The following is a 19992-nucleotide window of genomic DNA, read 5'->3' as shown; positions in this document are numbered from 1 at the left end:
GATGAGACTTATGTGCCCGTAATTACACCGGCCCCAGAAATACGCATAGCGGTAGTACTTCCCGTACGTGCTCTGTCCCGTACAGCTCTACTGCTAGTGTAACAAACTTCTTGACATCAATATTTTTTATAGCAGATGTAACAGCTTTCAATTCTACCAGCCTTAAAAGTTCACCGTGACTGATACAATTCTCGTATATTCCACAATTTGAAATTGGTCGTAAAAAATTTTACCTGATGCCACTAACGGAAAGACCCATTGCCACGTGCGACTATCTTGCAGCTTGTGAGTCGTCATTATTGAACACGTTTTTTCCCATGCCTCCATTGAAATTTTGTATTTGAACAGCCTTTTGAAGATCATTGTTTTGACATTGATCATGTTCTCAGGCTTTAGGCAAATATGTTTCACTGATAACTTTCTTTCTCTTTAAATATAACATTTTTTATTGCATACTGTTAGTATGTTAGTTTTATGGAAACCTAGTAATATTCTTCGGACTGGTAGACCTACACATTTAAAAACAAATAAACACGTTATGTGATGTGGTGATCAATGGATCTTCAATAAAGTTATAAGAAAAAGATTATAACTACTTTTCATATTAAGTAAATTAGTTTTTAACTGAGCTATAGAAAATATAACCTCGAATTTCAAACACCTGAACAAAAGGATGCTCTCGGCTATAATTTAATAGTTTTAATACGAATGCTTTCGATGCGTTACGGGTGCAACATTCCAATGCTATTCCTTAATTTGTGGTCCTTTCTTTCTACTTCGGAGTTTTTGCCGACAGTTGAGGGTGGCGGTGTGTTTTGTGTTGGTTTTTTGTTAGAACTCCGATAAAAGAGGCCCTAACGGGACATGTTGCTTTCAACTTTACGGTGGCACAATATTCGTCTGTATCGGCGAACTACTATTCTGATATTATCTTATTTCATCCGGTAGCAAAGAATTGTAATCATATTAAAATTATGTAGGAACTCGGCATACGTAAAAACCGACGGTTATGTATTTACTGCCTATCATTTATTTATTGTAGAAGTTCTCTTTTAGTGTATTTTATTAGTATACACTAGCTCCTATTTGTTCGTAGCGTTTATTTGTGAGATAATAAAATGATAAAAATATTCCCAATGACTTCCTCGAATACAACGATGAAACAAATACCTTTTAAGATTTATCCGACCTATCCCGGAAAATTAAAGTATCCCGAGGGATGTATAACAGTGTCACAGAAAAGAGAATTTCTTTGCAATCGGAAATATCTATTTGATTTCTTTGTACCCATTGGAATTGTATCTTTTTTCCGTTGCGACGATCGCTTATCGCAGTATTTGTAGTCTTTTATTTTCATGTTCAATTAAAAGGATAAAAAAACCTGTGTCTACGACCCTTTATGATTTTCAGGACTCTGAAATGCTTATTAACTTTGGGTATTGGTTTATAATATTAATTATCAATTCTAATTATAACTTTAATGCTAAAAGTATGATCGTAACTACCAATGCCTCACGTTGCAAGCTCACAGTCGCGGTAGCGTTTTGAATATTTGAAAATGAACATCGTTCACTTTATATATTATTTTTGTTTTTTTATTGACATGAGGCAAGGTGCTGGAATTGTGACCCCGCTCCGGTAAACGCAGCATTGATAGGCCGTCAACGAGGTCGACAGACGACATCAAGCGAGTTTCTGGGAGATGCTGGAAACAAGCGACCCAGGCCCATGGACTTTGTAACTACCTAGAAAAGTCAATCAGTTGAAGTAATGATGATGATGAAGCACGAGGCACTGGTTCACCGTACATTAAAAGTCAGCTCAGAACACTCTTGTTTAAAGAACGTATTAGCTACGAGTTCATTATTCATTACACCACCCAAAATAGTGACTGCAACTGTAACTTAATAGTTTTTAGGAAACGCTCCATTGGCGGTGGGATATCGGCACTCTGGAAATAGCTGCGAGTTCACGAATAGACGAAGTGATTGCCCTTCTATAGTTATTTCAAGACACTGTTTCTTCCTATTCGGGTGTTAGGATGCTTATGGAACGATGCTTATGGATTCTAGATATTGGGGCGTAGCCCTCGGGTAAGAAAGTACCTAATGATATAACACACAAGGTTCGATGAGATAGCGATGTACTTTTATGGCTATTTTGATTTCAGAGGTTCCAAACCTTTCTGAATCACCGCAAAAAAACAAACACTCTCTAACATAGTCTGTAATTGTGGTCATTATCTGAAATAATAAAGATAAACAATATATTTTATTTTAACTTAATTTATTTGCTAATTTATTTATTTGTGATGTTGAAATGTTAGTTCAGACACGGCGGGAACCGCGCGAATATAGAATCGCATCGAAATCGCGCGGGTCTTATTCATATGAGATATAAGTAATCGTTCAGACATAACCGCACGGTTAGTCAAGCCGCGCGGTTACCGCAACCCAACCGCCAGAAAATAGAATCGCGCTGCTCCCGCGCGTTTCTATTACTATGAAGTCTTTACTTCGCGTTCAGTTACGTTGAGGATACCGCGTCACACCTCGTGAGTTCGCTATGGATCGTTTCGTTTTGTTTATTTATTGATGAAGTTGAGACCTGCAATATGGGGTCTTCAGTGCGAAGATTATAAGAATAAATTTATCGTACATTCTTAAATTGGGATATAACGTAACGAACTGACAATGTAGTAGGTCACTTAATATTGGATGCACCCAATAGGTACCGCATTTTTCATTTTTTTTTTTAAGGAGCAACCACAGTAAACACACTGCTTCGTCGACCTCCATTTTCAAGGTGACGTTATCCCCGCACGAAAATCGCATAATAACTGCCGGTGCCTGAATAGCATCACATTTTTGCGGGTTAAACTTACGCGCGTACCGCGCGTTTACGAATCGCGCGGTTCCCGCATGTCTGAACTAGGGCTAAGCGTTCACTATAACGAATTTTATTTTGATATAATGGAGTACGGGCAACAGCGTCTTCTGTGCTACTGCAACCATCTATTGCGATCACCAAACCGTTCGTCTATCGTGGTGATTATGGGCATACCCTTCCGTCGAGAGGCCTTTAGTCCAGCAATGGATTGCTATTGGCTATTGATGAAGCGGTGTTGCTTCGTATGAAAATCTACTCATTGATTGTGAATCTATAAGTATTTATCTGATTACTATTTTTAATTAAGCTCGCAAATCGCATTGACGCAGCGTCGTGGGTCAAAGCTCTAGATTCTTTTCTTCTGCGAAGAAGATAAAGCTGATGATGATGCTGTCCGTCCAGTCAGGTCTTATAACGCCAAGACTGGAATAAGTAGGTAGTACAAAGGATAGGACGCGTGAGTGCTCTTGCTATTATTATATTTGGTCAAGTATATAGTACATTTTGTCTGGTAGGACGCTTCGGCCACGGCTAGCTACCACCCTTCTGACAAATTTATAAATAATAATAATAATAATAATAATAAAAATCCTTTATTGCCATACACTATTGCTAATACAAGATTAATAACTAAAAGAATCATCCATTAATATTAACAATATGGCAAATGGCCGCAAACTCAGCCTTATGCTGTGCATTAGCAACAAAGCTCAGCGCTGATTTTCAGTCTGCACCAGTATCCGACTGAGCAAACAACCGCGACGCCCGAGTAAATTTAAGAAAGAAATTTAAATAAAAGAAAAAAAAAAAAAAAAAAAAAAAATCTGCCCAGTGATTAAGCGTTTCGATACGATGCCACGTATAAACCGATTAGAGGTATGGGTTTAATATACTATATAACTGCCGAATCCCTAACAGGTTAGCGAGCTGTCATCATAGAGTGCGTCAATCACTTATCACCAGGTGAGATTACAGTCAACGGCTAATTAACTATGAATACAGAATGGCGACTCCTTGACTACAAAGTGTACAATTATTATCATAAAAAAAAAAATATATAAAGATTATATGTATATATATTTCTTAATTATAAAGCCTATTCATTATATGATACAGACTTTTGTCTAAGTAACATTAACACGGCAGGAATATTCTGTAGAAAAGAAGAGGTAAATTGTGAAAACAAGTATGGTAGTAGGTAATTAGTTGTCTTGCAGTGACAATAAGTATTTAGTTGGACGTCTCCCGCTGTTGACCGTGAACCGGTTTTATTTATTTGTTTGCAAAACTACAGCGTCCCTTGGAAAGTGGTAGGAGTGCACTGCTATTTTAAGATATACCAACATTATTTAATGTTAATGCGTAGACTATGTTTATTTTTGATGTCCAATACTTAGTACAACTGCCCAATGCCGACTGATTAGATATCTTATATCCAGACTTTTCTTAAAATTTCTCATTTTGGTTTGATAAATGTGATCATCCATCAACCGTGTTATCTTGACTCGATTACTAATTTCATATTTATTTTTTCCAAATTATTTTATAGGTTAATTATTGTGGATTTGTAGGTTTTTAGTAGGTATTAGTAGAGTTTTTTGTGAGCATAAACGTTGCGTTCCATAAAAGGTTAATTTCTGAACTTTTATTGAAATACTAGATCGTTGGTTTAAACAACAATAATTATAACACGGATATTCGGGAGGGCCTTGAAAAGTAAATTTTAATTACAGGCCTCGCTTGTGGCTGTCCGTAAAATGGAGTCTAAATAGGGCAGAGAAATGGGAAGCTACCTAATTGTAAATTAAAAAGTTCGCGGAGTTACGACACCACAGTCCACAATGACACCCCACTGGGTGAAAGGGGGGAGCACCCTCGACCCTCCACGCCACTTCGCCCGCGCCCGCTTCACCCAGACGAGTGGGGGTGCAGACACCCGTGGAAAGCGTGTGACATTTTGTTTTAAAATATTGTCCACACGAATACATTCACGTGGGTCATTTTTAATCGTCTGCTTTCTCTTTTTTCGGTTCACGAGCAAATGTGTATGCGAACGGAACAATATTCTAAATCATATTAAACTTTCACGAGTTTCGCGCAAAAACATTACAAATAAACGATTATATCGCATCTTAATTACCGTGTAGTGATAGCAACCGCGCACGGAAGCGTGAAAGCTTAAAACACTTGCACATTACACTCTTATTAGATATCCACAGACTGCATAAACTGGTACCGGTAAGTTGTTATACTGATTGTTCTCGAAGTAAACTCGAAGAAGTCGCCGCGCATGGGGTTGTTTAGCTAAGCGCACCAAATATTGTTGTATCAAGGCCGTCTGCTTTCTTCCGGCATTCCGTTCCCTACGCCCACTGAGGAATATCTCACGGTCGTAATATTATGTAACATTTCGATGGTAATTTATTTACGATTGCCTTCATTCACGTGCATGCATGGAGTCGAATGTGAAGTATTTTAAATTCGTCATTCATATCTTTTTGTAGGATTATTAACATATGATATTTATATCAAAAGTGCCCTTGGATTCTTAAACAATTGAAATGTCAGCGTTTTTATTAGTCCGAATGGATTAAAGCGCTTATTTAATTACGTTGTTATTATGTTTCGATTCGACGCGGTTGAAGTTCACTTTAATGAAGTCGATAGATATCTAATATTTCATATCAAGGTCGATTAGTTGTTCTCTTTATTAGACATACTTCACTTCAGATTGTATAAATGAATTGAGTCTTCAACAATTATAAAACTATCTGATTTAAGCGCTTCTTACAGACCACTCTACGAGGGTTAGAGCAGACCGAGCATATGCATAAGCATGCTTAAGCATTTTTACACGGATACTGAATTAAAATTACAGTTATGTAATATAAATAATCGTAATTACATTTTACCTCACACATCATCATCATGATCATCATCACATCAACCCATTACCAGCCAGCGGAAAGGTAGAAAAGGGGCGGAAGAGGTTAAGGCCCTAGTCCACCACGCTGGCCCAGTGCGGATTGGTGGACTCCACACACCTTTAATAAAATTACGTAGAACTCTCAGGCATGCAGGTTTCCTCGCGATATTTTCCGTCACCGTTGAAGCAAGTGTTATTAAATTGCTTAAAACGCACATATCTCCAAAAAGGTGCGTGCTGGGATTTGAACTCGGCCCCTCGCTTGCGATTGCATGCGATATGGTGGTACGACTTTATCGGTAGGTTACTGGGTAGCCGAAGCTTCGCACAGAACCGAATGGAATAAAATCCATTTGATAATGAATATAAGCTTTTATCGGCTTTTATCAATTTTCGGCTGTTTTTTTCCGCCTATAGTCCAATACGCAAAAAGCACTCGCAAATTCAGGGAACAAAAACGCATCGATGTTGCAACATTGTTTGCTTTATTTAATCAATACCGATGTAGGTACTTCGCCCGATTCTCTTATAATTCCAGATTCATAGCGCGGCTTATTTCTCATAAAAAGTTGTTCGCTTCAAATGTAGTAATTTCGCAAGGAGGGTGGCTCCCCCTCCGCCGGCCCTCTTGGGCTGGCCTTTTAACGCCGGAGATATTGTCTCTTTAGTTAGATCTGTATTTACTCCGGTGTAAGTAAGGTTTGCAGGGACCTCTGGGTATTTATCGGCCACGATCTGGTATTATTTTACGGATTTTATTAATTACTTTTTACGTTTTATCACTAAGCCAATTTACCATGATTATTTGGCCATGGGTGATGGGCTGTTTCTAACAGCGATAGCAGTCTGGATTTAGGGAATCGGAGTTGTCAATTCCCGTGCCCCAGAAAGCATGTTAAGAAAGTGGTTCAATCGTCAAAGCCCGCCAATTCGCGAGGGCCTACACTTTAAATTACTGTCTCTCAACCTCTCAACAGAATGGTCAAGTGGAACGTTAACAGGCCCAAGATAAATCAATAAATAAATATACTACGACAGTACACACATCGCCATCTAGCCCCAAAGTAAGCGTAGCTTGTGTTATGGGTACTGTAAACTTTTATAAATAAAAAAACATGACATAAATACTTATAATATACCTAAAGATAAATGACCAGACACTAAAAAAAATTCATGTTCATCACACAAACATTTTCCAGTTATGGGAATCGAACCCACAGCCTTGGACTCAGTTGCTGCCACCACGCCAATCAAAACACTAGGGTTTTTTTAAAATCCTATTAAGTGTAAGTTTATTTTTTATACGGCTTGCGTTTGACGACTAGCATGATGAGGTCTAGGTTAGGGCACGCTTGCCTTGAAAATGCATATTGCCTCTCGCCTTGAAGATACTCAGATTGTAAGTGGCAAGAAACATAAATGCCGGAAGAGCGTTCCACGACGTAGCAGTTCATATCAGAAACGAGGGTGAAAAACCGCTTCGTACGAGTTGACTGAATGTCTACTACTCAGGGATACCACCGCTCACAGTGTATCGCTGTTCTGTGGTAGAATGGTGCACGCTCACCGAAGTTTGAGAATATAATTAAATCTTAATAAATATCTATAATAATAGGAAATAATAAAATATTTTTTTAAAACTTCGGAAACCTTCCGAAAGCTTTCTTAATAGGTAACAAAATAAAAAATAAATCTAGTACGCCTAATAAGCCTAATAAAAAAGCAATTTTGAACGACAAATATACCTAGTATTTGTAGTGACTACCACCGGTTCGTAAAGCTAAGATAAACTCAGCTTTGAAAAAAGAATCTACGTATACCTATGTACATATTTTCCAAATTTTTAAACTATCTAAAAGACAACAATGTTATTTGTCAAGTTAATATAACAAACACATTATGAATTTCTTAATAGGCTTACTTCTTTCGACACGTAATTAAGCCATAACTTAAAACGGCAGTTATTAACTTTTTAAATCTGCCCGGAGGCCAGTAATACCTTATTGATATTTGTGAACGGGCTGGATAATAATATTTGTGTATAATTCTCCATTATAACCTGATCTGCCTCGTCGCTCTCTAATGTGCCTAATGCGGAGATGAAGGGGATTTTTTTATAAGAATCGAGGGGTCCTTTTACTCTGGTGGTAGTGTATTGGTGTCCACAATGGGTAGAGAGGTAGGGTCACATCACAATGAAGCAGCCGCATAATTGTTAAACTGAACGAGGGTTGAACGACTTGTCAACTGTTTCATACAATAAACGCATATTTTTTACCGTTTGCTAAACATCAAATATTCGTTAATTGTTTTTGATGGTCATAATTATTTTTTGTCTTATTCTAAAACCAGATTATATTATAATTTTATTTTCATTACCTGTTTTGTAATGTAAATAATGTAAATAATCCTTCAAATACTTTTTAAAGTAAAGTATCTAAGTATTTTTTTTTAAATAGATAATTGTAGAGGTATTGTTTTAAACTGTTAGCTGTTTGTTATTGGTCATGTCAAGAACTAAAAATTGCGTGATACGTGATTCATCCGTTATTTATTTTATCGCTATTATCTATTATATGACGTCACTGGTGATAATCAACTGTTTCCTTTATTGATGATAACGTTTCCCCTGAATTGTTAGGTAAATACCCTATTTACTGAAGTGTGATCTCCTTTATTAATTATTTTCACGTAGACACTGAGAATAGTTTTTTTTCCGCCCGTTAAATTAAAAGCCCGCAAACCCGAGTTGGAGCATGTCGTAGATGATGATGATGATGATAAGCTATTTATCATATAAACCCTATACCAGCCCACAATAGGCCACGGGTCTCTTCTGAGAGTGAGAAGGATTTAGGCCGTAGACCACCACTCTGGCCCAGTGCCTATTGCATAAGGTATTTCTTAGGTTTTTTTTTTATTTCGCCAAATATTAATTTAATTTGATTAACATTTTCTTCCTCCGCCACCACAAGCCGTATTTTCTGAACAATACCTAAGTTATGAATAAAGAGTGTGTACAGTATAAACAATAGTGCAATTACAATAAACACGTTATAACAAACTTTACGGTAACCTTTCTAAATCGTGAATGAGGTAAGTGGTCTGATACTGATCACTAACTGCCGCGCAACAATACACTTCATCCCTTATTAATTATTTGATCGTACGCATAAAGGATGCCGTAATCGTCAGAATAATAATATCATCGCACCGCATAAAGAACCCCAAGTAGCGACAACACAAGCGTAAAAATTACACGCCGTCCTGCCAATATGTTTGTGTGTATTAGATTAGATTTATTCGACTGGGTCACGCACACATGTAAATGCCTACCCCGAAACGGGGTGTGCATGGATGTGGGGGCGACACCACTACATGCGAACAGCCACCGCGCACCCGCCAGATGGTCACGCACACACGCACGCAGCGAAAGGGAAAGCTACACTGAGTAAACAAATCGCGGGAGCGATTGCCGTCCCTCTCGGTTACAAAGCCGGTGTGCACTGTATGTCACATCACTGTGTGCTGTCGACACGATCCGACGTAGATTGTTCTGTGAAATTGCCAGGTAATAGGCCGAGGGACTATAGCATTACACATACTTATTGGTGGGTTTAGGCGCTCAACGGCCTAATCGAATTGAATATTGGCGACACATTGACGCGTTGACTTTCAAATTGATGTCTAAGAGTTGTAATCTTCTCTTGATACTATAAGTTTAAATACTTATTCTTTTTTTCGGCATGCAAGTTTCTTTACTCGTTGTACATGGAAAATAGCACTTAGGTCATTCTCACAACTTTTAAAACTTTTATTAATTATCACGGTACGAGCGGCGATAGTCTAAAGGTTACGCCTCACTCTTGAGGGCCTGAGCTCGAATCCCAGCACGCAACACTAACTTTTCTAAGTATGTGCGTTTTATGTAATTAAAAAACCACTTGCTTTTACGGTGCAGAAAAACATTGTGATGCAACCTGCATGCCTGAGAGTTCTCTATAATGTTCTCAGCGGCGTGTGGAGTCCACTAATCCGTGCTGGCCCAGCGCTACAGCCTAAAACCCTTTTCATGTGTTTGAGACCCCGTGTCAGGATACGGGGTCTCCAACACATGGGTCCCAGTGGGCCGGTAATGGTGTATGTATGATGTATGATGATGATGATTTTCAATATCAGGCCATTGGCGGCCCACTAGGTGAGGGGTCGAGAAGCATTGCGCTTTCCAGTACGGTATATCTCCCCTCCAGCGCCTTGGGACCCAGAAGTCCATCGAACTTCCAAGCTACACTGGCCCACCATTTATTACTCCAACTCTGCAATCACACGTAACATTAGGTTTTAATCCTCATTTCTAAGAAGTATCTTTTAGTAAATATCTCTACGAGTATCATTATTACTTTTTGTGTACTGTTAATTAATAATATGGCTAGTCTAATTCATTCTTATCAACTAAGGCCCTTCACTACAAACAAAGTAGGTATGCGCGGTAAGGCGGGACGTTTACAGAATTCTTATCGCCGAGAGATTAAAACCATTTGTATTTATTGCTTTGTTTGTTTATTTCAATAATGCTACATTTTAACTACACTGTGGAAACAGTCTGTGCAAGAGTCAAGGTTTTTGAATACATGATTTATCTTCAGGTGAGATCCTGACTTCTTGTCGAGTACACATAGAATGAATCCGTCCTCATTGTAAACAACAGTGCAGGTAGCTTGCGATTCTTTATAGCCATCTCGCGATATACTATAACTAAGGTTAAGGAGGTTCTAAATTGATGGATATTTTCATGTATTAATTATGCTCATAGCATGTAATACAATAATACGTAGCCTACAACTTACCTCAAACGAGATGTCTAACGTAAATATTAATCACTAGATGGGCCCTGCGGCTTCGCCCGCCTAAATTTCGGGACGCAGCTACATAGTCTGCACCTACCTCAATAAATCAGATACCACACGTAAAGTTATTTCAATCGTACTGGAAGTGCCAAATATACAAACCTATGTAAAATTATCTATATAATTATATTTTAAAATAAATTTATATATTAAAAAAATAATTAATGTATGCATATTTATGTTTGTTCTTACTCGTGGAGTTTTAGTTGCCAATTGCAATTGCCTGTCCCGAGGACCAACTCCAGTTTTGCCTTATTAAAAATATTTGTTCTTTCATGATTTTATTTAATCTTTTGTTTTCTCTGTAATTTGTGCAATAAAGACTTCACCTTTCAATCTCTTTATCTTACAGCTTTTGATTGTTGACTCGACCAGCGGACTAACTTCTGTTGCTAAAAGCAGTATTATTATAATATTGAGGAAGTTTCAGAATGTGCATAAGATGTCGTACAAATTGCAATTTTGAAATAATATTGCTTCAAGCATAGTATTAAGTCCACTGACCCTTTTTATTTTAATTTTATTTATTCATGCAGACACGGAACGATTGACGTTTGACATTAATTGCAGCCCATCAAACCAGTAAGCATGCCCTTCTGCGAGCAAAACAACGTCTCGACAATCTGGTTATCCTTTGGCGCTTTCGTCGATGTCATTTAACCAATAAAACTCTTAAACGCTGTCTTTACTAGCTTAAATTATATCAGTTACTTACTATCTACCTTCTGTAGGGCGAAAAACTTAAGTTCTTAAAGGAAAGTAAATAAGTACAGTTCCTAAAATTTGTTTTTAAATGGATTTTAAGTATGAATGTTTACAACCCGAACGTTTAGTATGAAATGCGTGTTCAAAGCAGGAAAGAGGAGATCCGTAGATAATCAGATTTGCCGACATAACTCAACAAGTCGCGAAGCTGAAGTTGCTGTAATCGCATAGCTCGGAGATAGATGGGTATTGTTCCAAGGAGCTGGATTGTTAACCTCGCACCGATAAAGTAGTGTTGGTAGACCCTCGACTAGGTTGACAGACGATTTCAAAGGAGTCAAAGCAAGCCGCTGGACGCATCTTTATAAAACAGATTAATATGGTATTATACATACTCTAAGTCCAGCTATGTCATTGTGTCCAATGTTTCATTGTTAAGATACTGTTCACATCTCACGAGGGAGGAGACTGGATCAGATTATCATAATCGAATCTCATCCAGATTTAAATGAGGCAATCAATCAGAGTGGCGCAGAGCTCGTTGACAGGAGGGATTCCAAGAATTAAGCACAGTTCACTGGGAAAGTTGCTTCTGTTCTAAGATTTATAATTTCATGTCTCGCATATGGCTTTAAATTCCTAAAGCCTATAAAAGTCAACTGCTGGCTAACAGTAAAGGCCTCTTCCGGTGTTAGGTCGCTGTAGATAGTAGTAGTAGCACAGAGGATGCTGCTTTCCGATTTCCGTTATATTTCCGTACTTTTCGGAAGAGGAGAGGTGGTGTTTTTTTTCTGATCTGCCGTCGCGACGTGGCTATCAATTATTTGTTATGAATTACTTCTGCTAAGAAATACAAAAAGATAACAGCTACATATACGTAAAGAAACTTCAAATATGCGCTTTTAGTAGCGTTGTATATAAACTATATATCATTCCGTACAACACATGAAAGAATTAATACATAGTAGGACATTCCTATGTATGTGTGTAAATGAACATAATTATTATAATTTCTACGGTAGTAGGTTCAACATTTAATGCCATTTACCGATATTGCGAATGAAGTGGGGATAGCCCAGTGGGTAGGACTTCGACTTTACTTTCAGGGGGCCGAGTTCGAATCCCCGCACGCACCTCTAACTTATTCATGCAATTAAAATATAACTTGCTTCAATGGTGAAGGAAAACATCGTGAGAAAACCTGCATACTAACTGCAATGCATAATGTTCTCAGAGGTGTGTGAAGCCTACCAATCCGCACTGGGCCAGCGTGGAGGGGTACGGCCTTAGGCTTAACCGTAATAGGTTGATATGATGATACCATCATCATAACAACCTATGACTGATAAATTACATCTATAAAGTTCTAAATTTCACTTAGTGAAATACCAAATAGAAAGCAGAATCAATTAAGAAAAAATTTAGGTCGTGTCAGTGGCGTGCACTTCATACAAGCACGAAAGCACTGCATACCCTAAAATTTGTATATAACTCGTATAGGAGGAGATTTATTACCGTTTTATGCAATTCACTGCTGTATGCATACCCTGGTAAGAAACCTAGTGCACGCCTCTGGGTCGTGTATAATTCATCGTAGATAATCTTATTTTAACAGAAGAATGGATATGTATAGTGATATTATGTAGTGCCGAGAGATGTATCTCTCGGCACTACATAATATCGATCGATGCGAGATTAGGGCCTGATAACGCATACTTTTATGTGTCGGCCAAGATTTAAGCATTTCTTCAGATAAAGCAATATTGCAAAACTTTATAAATTTCAGTATCACCAACATTTGAGGAAAATTAAACGTAAAATAATACAGAAAGTAAAAACTAGAAACAACTACAAACAAAAAACATTTGCTATGTATTGTGAAGTCGCTCATCGTTATTTAGGTTGTTTCATATAAAAGTTATCAAATATTTGTACAAGCAAAATGTTTTTTGAAGTTATACTTCTTTTGGCGCGTTAGGGTAAAATAGGAAAAATTTTTGAAAAGATTTTTATCTTGTTACGCCAAAGAAGTATAACTTCTAAAGCGTGTACATAAGTACACACACGTTTTTTTTTCATTGCCTCTTGAAGTTGGTTTATTGATAATAAATTTTATTTTAGAAGCAGGTATCAGGTGGAATTGAAGCACAAACCATTGGTATTAACAATAAAAAAAAAGAGTCAATGGCACATAAAGCGAATGGCACAATCGAAATATACACGTGTTTGGTATTCAAATTAGATAGAAACTTGTGCGATAACAGTTTAAACTGTACAGATAAGATAGTTTTTCGACAGCAATAATTTCGATTCACTTATAAAATTCTCGACTGTCTTTAAAATTCACTATACGTCATCCACATTATTTAGCCTTACTCAAACTAATACTTAACAATTTTGAAAAATAGGTTACATATATAATTAGGTAGACTTTTGAAAAATTTCTTCTAATCAAAACATTGGAAATTGCATAATGTATAGTCATTATCATCATCAACAACATTTTTGGGCATAGTGTAGATCTATAAAACTTATAATTTACTCACCTATTTTTACTAATTTACTAAAAAAAATGGGCACAATACCTACTAACCTAGAACATATCATAAAATACCACTAGTAAGAATACCAACCATTGACAGTACCTATTGATGAGCAGACAGACCGACGTAGAAATACTTAATATTATATTTATATATTTCTTTAAAGATCTAGTAAACGAAATAATAATTACCAACTTCCCTGAAAGAGATTAAATCTATATTGACGTTAACCGGTAACTTCGGCTATGATCTCTAGTCTGATAACATTCTACATCGCTTCTGTTCTACACATTTAAAGTACCTACTGCCTATTAACTTAATACTCTTGGATGTTAAGGATATGCAAAATAATTGTTAAGCTAACAATTATTCATTGTAAAGTCGTGCGTAGAGGGAATATTGCCGAAATCTGTTAGGTGTGGATAATGAAGTTTATATTCTATCCTATATATCCTCTTTAAGAGTGGCTGTGCTGGAGACAATTTCAAATGTTTCAAGAACGTAGTAGAAACATATTATGTTTTATCCTCTTAGGCATGAAGCGACGATCAAGTACATAAATCGCAAATCGCTCAGTATAACTTTTTCTGTCACTACCTACGTGACCGTGCAATTAAGGTTTTGGACATACAAAATTCGTCACTAAAACGATTTTTGGTAACTCCACTCACGATTTCTTCATATAATTTATTTTCATTTTACAACAAACAACGCAGCGAAAAAAAAAACAAAAAGTAATATTAAAGTTTATTTTTTTTATATTCAGTTAAGTTCTAAATCAGCACAAGTTTATTAATAATCCAGGAATTGTATTCCGAAACTCTAGTGTACACGCCCGGGAAACTTATATTGGCACAGCCTTCTCCCCAAGATACAATACCGATCAAAGTGTTTTGGGTTACTAGAGGGCCCCCAGAGTCACCTTGGCAAGCATCTCTTGGAGGATTATTAGCGACAGCACATAGCATGCCTTCCGATATTTTAGCGATTTGTCGATATGCACTTTTGCATATATTCTGGTCTACAACTTCCACGGTAGCTGCCTGCAGTACCGAAGACGCTTTGCCTTCTTGCTTAAAGAAAAAAGAAGAAACATTTTTATTCACTCAACTACTAAAGTACGAAACAGAAACTTCTATTTTTAGATTGGAAAAACTGAACAACAGAAACTCATTTAAAGGTATGATTAAAATTTTACGATGTTTTAAAAACTTATGTACATAGAACATAGCTTTGTCGAAAATATGGTAAGTAGGAAGTGAAAGAAAACGCACAGAAAACGAAACTTGTAAGTTGTAACACGCGATTTACAACTTACACATTTTTCTTTATTCCACTACAAGTTAGCCCTCGACTGCAATCTCACCAGCGGGGTGATGCTGTTTGGGGTATGGCAGTTATATTACACCCATACTCCTAATCAGTTTCTACTCGACATCGTACCGGAACACTTAATCGCTTAGTCGGTAGGGTGGTAACTAGGCAGGCCACGGCAGAAGCCTTCCACCAGACAAAAGTGAACATGATATCACTTTTTTTGTGCTCTCGTAGAAACTTTATGAAGAACTATTATATTATTTACTGAACGCTTAAAATTTATAAATTATACGATATACTCACCGATGTGAAGCCATATCCTGAAACTAATGCAGACATTCCGACTGGAAGGTTATAATTAGGTTCTGGAATGAAGATAGCATCAACTTTCTTATCGAAGGTCATTTTCTTCGATGTCACAACCATTGCTATGTCATGTTCCAGTGTAAGAGAGGAATATTGTTCATGAACGTAAACGGTTTTTACAGTGTATACGTATCCACCTGATCGGGATGAAGTGCCCACCGCAACCCTAAGTTGTAATGGCTCTAATTGGATTCTGAAACAAAAAGTATTGCACACTTTATACACCTACCACTATATAGGCAGCCTTATCGAATAGGTAGCTTTAAAGATGTTGCTTCCATAATAAACCAAAACAAAATATATTGGATTATTATGAATGCAAATCAGAGTATATTACATGTTGAGAACTTTGTTTATAATTAGTGTACTAAATAACTAAAGTTATCCTACGATACAAGTATACTTATTTCGTATACTTGCTCTTAAATCCATTTTTTTTATTCATTGTATGCCGAAGAACGTAGCGTAGTGTCTTACTGCCGTAAAAGATGAAAACGCCTTTTTTTATTTCACAGTTAAAACTATAGTATTGCAACGGTCCCTTATGGTATATACTAGTAGCATGCACAGAAATTACACATTCAAGTGTAACGACGTTCAATTCCCCAAATGCAACGTGGAATGCCAAACGCATTCACGATCTACGTTCCGTCGAGGGTAGAAACGATTTTAATACATCTCAGAGCTAGTTTCCACTTTCACGTAGAATATTCAAAGAATACTCACGTCGTTACACAATGTGCTGCAGTGAGCAGAGCTTTAGTTGTTATAATGGATGCTCCGCATGTATAAATCCATCCCGCACTTGATTTTCGACGTAAAGCAGCGTGGTACGGAATCTGAGATATGTCGATAGCCTGGCCATTTACCACTCGATTTAACTCGTTTAAGGAGGAATCGGCAGGTAAAGACGTTGATAAACTGCAAGCTGTAATTTTTCAACCTTATTAATGATTGCATTCTGTTGTGAGCAATGAATTGTTTATATATATAACCAATTTGACCAATTTAAAAATTCTGCTTACACCCTGCAATGTGCGTTTTTACGTATATTTTGTATTTTAACTTAGCGGGATTTGGGGTTCATTTAAAAAGACAATTATTAAAAATTTACAAAAAAAAATATTGTCATGAATATATACAATGTTTTCAGGAATTTATTATTTGTAAGGTTTTTTTACTTTAAAATTAGGTGTTAAGATGATTAAGATGAAAAACTGACGATGTCCCCCAAACGGTTCTCCCAGTTTCTTTGGGTATTTTATTTTAATAACACAAACTTAGTCTTTCCCACGAACTTGTCAAAGTGCCCATACAAAGAAATAAGCAGAATATACATAAATAAATAAATAAATAAATAAATATATTACGACAATGTACACATCGCCAGCTAGCCCCAAAGTAAGCGTAGCTTGTGTTATGGGTACTAAGATGACTGTCGAATATTTTTTATAAATAATATACATAAATACTTAGAATATACATATAAACACCCAGACACTGAAAAACATTCATGTTCATCACACGAACATTTTCCAGTTGTGGGAATCGAACCCACGGCCTTGGACTCAGAAAGCAGGATCGCTGCAAACTGCGCCAATCTAAATAAATGAAAGTATGTATGAGAGTTTCATGGTGTTAGAGTTAAATGAAATTAGAATGTTTTTTTCTTGATATATTTAAATGCATTTTGTTTGATTAAAACAAATCGAATTATAGAATAAATAATTCATAAAAATCAAAACGTAAATAGTGCTGAAGTTAAGAAAAATTTTTGTCAGACATACCCGTGTTGAAATTCTTTGAAATGAATAAAATAACTTACTTACATAATAATAAAAATGACACAAGCCCAAAAATAATACCCATTTTGCTCGAAAGAATCACACACTGAGCGAGAAAGCCGCAGAATCTTTAAGTACCGATAGATAAAATTTATCTTAACATAACATCGTATCTATTCAGAAATATCGGAATCTTCGTAATCTTTGTACAGGAATTACAATTTTCAGTGTCCATAGCATTAGAATCTTTTTTTTAGAAATATTTACAAACTGAACCCCAAAACTGTATGTTTAATTTTTTACACTTTCAATCTAATAACATTGTTGGCCTTGTGGATACGATATTCGTCTACGAATAACCATGCTATGAATTAAGTTTTTCTTTTTTTTTTAAATGTAGCTATCGTAGTAATCCTTTTTATGTCTGGCTAGGCAAGGCTGTGAGGCTGCAAGGCTTTGGCCGTGGCTAGTTATTACCCTATCGACAAAGACGTGTCGCTAAGCGATTTAGTGTTCCGGTGCGATGTCGCGTAGAAACCGATTAGGGATATGAATACCATACTCCCTAATAGGTTAGCCCGCTACCATCTTAGACTGCATCATAACTTACTACTTGGTGAGATTGCAGCCAAGGTCTTTGTAGTGGTAAAAAAAGTCAAAGATAACGCGGCGCGGCGTTTCGTGTAGTCTCCCAATCCTTTGTCCTGAAAAAGTTTGCCCAGCTTTGGGTCACATTAGGCTAGAAGTTGATGAAGAAAAAAAAAATGTTAATACTTAGTTAAGATATTGGTCGTAGACTCTGCACAATGTAAAAAAACAATAATTAAGCAAACATAAAGCTACCTATGAAGCATATCTTCCGTACCGACCTACAAATTAAAAGTCTTCGATTAATCGGTAAAATAATTAATTTTTCTTGCTTTAATGCTGACTTATCCTTAATAATCCTCTTTTTAATATTATTATTATCAGAAATGACGGGGTTTTTTGCATGTTATCTAGTTCGGTAGGTACAAATTTCACGAATATTCGGATCGAACGGAAAAAACGTATTCTTATCTTGACGAATGTAGTCATTCATGGTATTAACCCAGAAATAGTTAAGTACTATAATAATTTTTGTTATTGTATTTAGTTTTTTAGTATAAAGATAATTATATAATTTTTTTGATAGTTTGGTACTTTATTTCCTAGGATTTTATTCATTTTCAGTTCGAGACGTTTAAGCTTTTGCTTTTAAATTTATTTATTAGCTTTTTAAGGGAAACAGTACTTTTATGTGTAATGAAAGTACTGTTTCCATCAAACCATCGAAGTTTCAGCGCTACACGTTTTAGCCAGGTACACGCTTTTCATGTTAGCATATCATGCTATTGTGATAGCCCTGCATGATACCTGCGGGTAAGTATGGTATTAGCCTAAAGACTAATTCGTAACATTTCTTACCTAAACTTATATATATATCAATCAATATCTAAAAATTAGGTCCAATGACTTAGCTTAGGTGTTCGTTATAGCTGTGCTAGTGACATTTTATGCCATTGCCATTACACTTTAACTTCACTAGGAATAAAGAAATAAAATTGATCTTTATTGTCAAACACAAATGGGGAAAAAGTTTAGCCTATTCTTTCCATGAAAGTGTGATTAATCTCGTCGGATGTAACGCATATTGTTCATCTACCAAATTCGTTGTAAGTATAATATACTATTTTACCATACGTTCGAGAAGTCCAAAATATTTGTTACGTTTTATGACGTTACTTTACATGCGTAGACGTAATTAACATTACTTGGTTCGTATTTCCCCAATCCCGCCTTAAATTTTATGTTCACCTCAGTAAAGGACCGTAGTCGAAGTAAAATTATTATTTATTGACATTGTTATCCCGAAAGTGTTAAAATGAATAAAATTTATTGCGATGGTTAAACGGGCACACGATTTTAGGTTATTAAGTACTTGTTCAGGTCATAAATTTTTGTAGTAATAAAAAAGGTGCAAATTGTATTAATAGCGTTTTAATACGGCTCAGTCGTTGCGGCTCAGGTTTAATCGGCAATCAAATCGATGTCTCAGTTCAGGGAAATTTATTGAAACATTAAGTGAATTATTGGGAGTTAAACAGTAATGAGCTGTTTTGGTATGAACATGAAATATAAATAAATAACTATAAATATACGACGACAATACACACATCGCTATCTAGCCCCACAGTAAGCGTAGCTTGTGTTATGGGTACTGTGATAGCTGATGAATATTTTTTTTTTTATGAATATACTACACATAAATACTTATAATATACAGATAAACACCCAGACACTGAATAACACTCATGTTCATCACACAAACACTCTCCAGTTGTGGGAATCGAACCCACGGCCTTGGACTCAGAAAGCAGGGTCGCTGCCCACTGCGCCACTCGGCCGTCGAAATGAAATATGAAATATGAATAGGTACACAGATATTCAAATATTAATGTTTTAACAGATAGTAGTAAGCCGCCAAAATGAAACATTCGAAGTTGTAGCGCCATCTGTTGTGCTGGAAGAAACTG

At 36.5% G+C, this 19992-nt stretch overlaps 1 protein-coding gene across 1 annotated transcript; it reads right to left on the bottom strand.

Annotated features, from left to right (window-relative positions):
* Positions 1 to 14743: 14743 nt before the first annotated feature.
* Positions 14744 to 17522, bottom strand: LOC120626462 (trypsin-4-like). The gene is made up of 4 exons (XM_039893988.1): positions 17519 to 17522; positions 16380 to 16581; positions 15591 to 15846; positions 14744 to 15043 (listed from the first exon to the last, which is right to left on the bottom strand). Exons 1-4 carry the CDS (start codon positions 17520 to 17522, stop codon positions 14744 to 14746), a joined length of 762 nt encoding a protein of 253 aa, XP_039749922.1.
* Between the last annotated feature and the right edge of the window lie 2470 nt (positions 17523 to 19992).

The sequence above is a fragment of the Pararge aegeria genome, chromosome 9 (assembly GCF_905163445.1).
Source record: "Pararge aegeria chromosome 9, ilParAegt1.1, whole genome shotgun sequence".
Taxonomy (NCBI): Eukaryota; Metazoa; Arthropoda; class Insecta; order Lepidoptera; family Nymphalidae; genus Pararge; species Pararge aegeria.
This window is presented reverse-complemented; position numbering and strand designations above follow the sequence as displayed.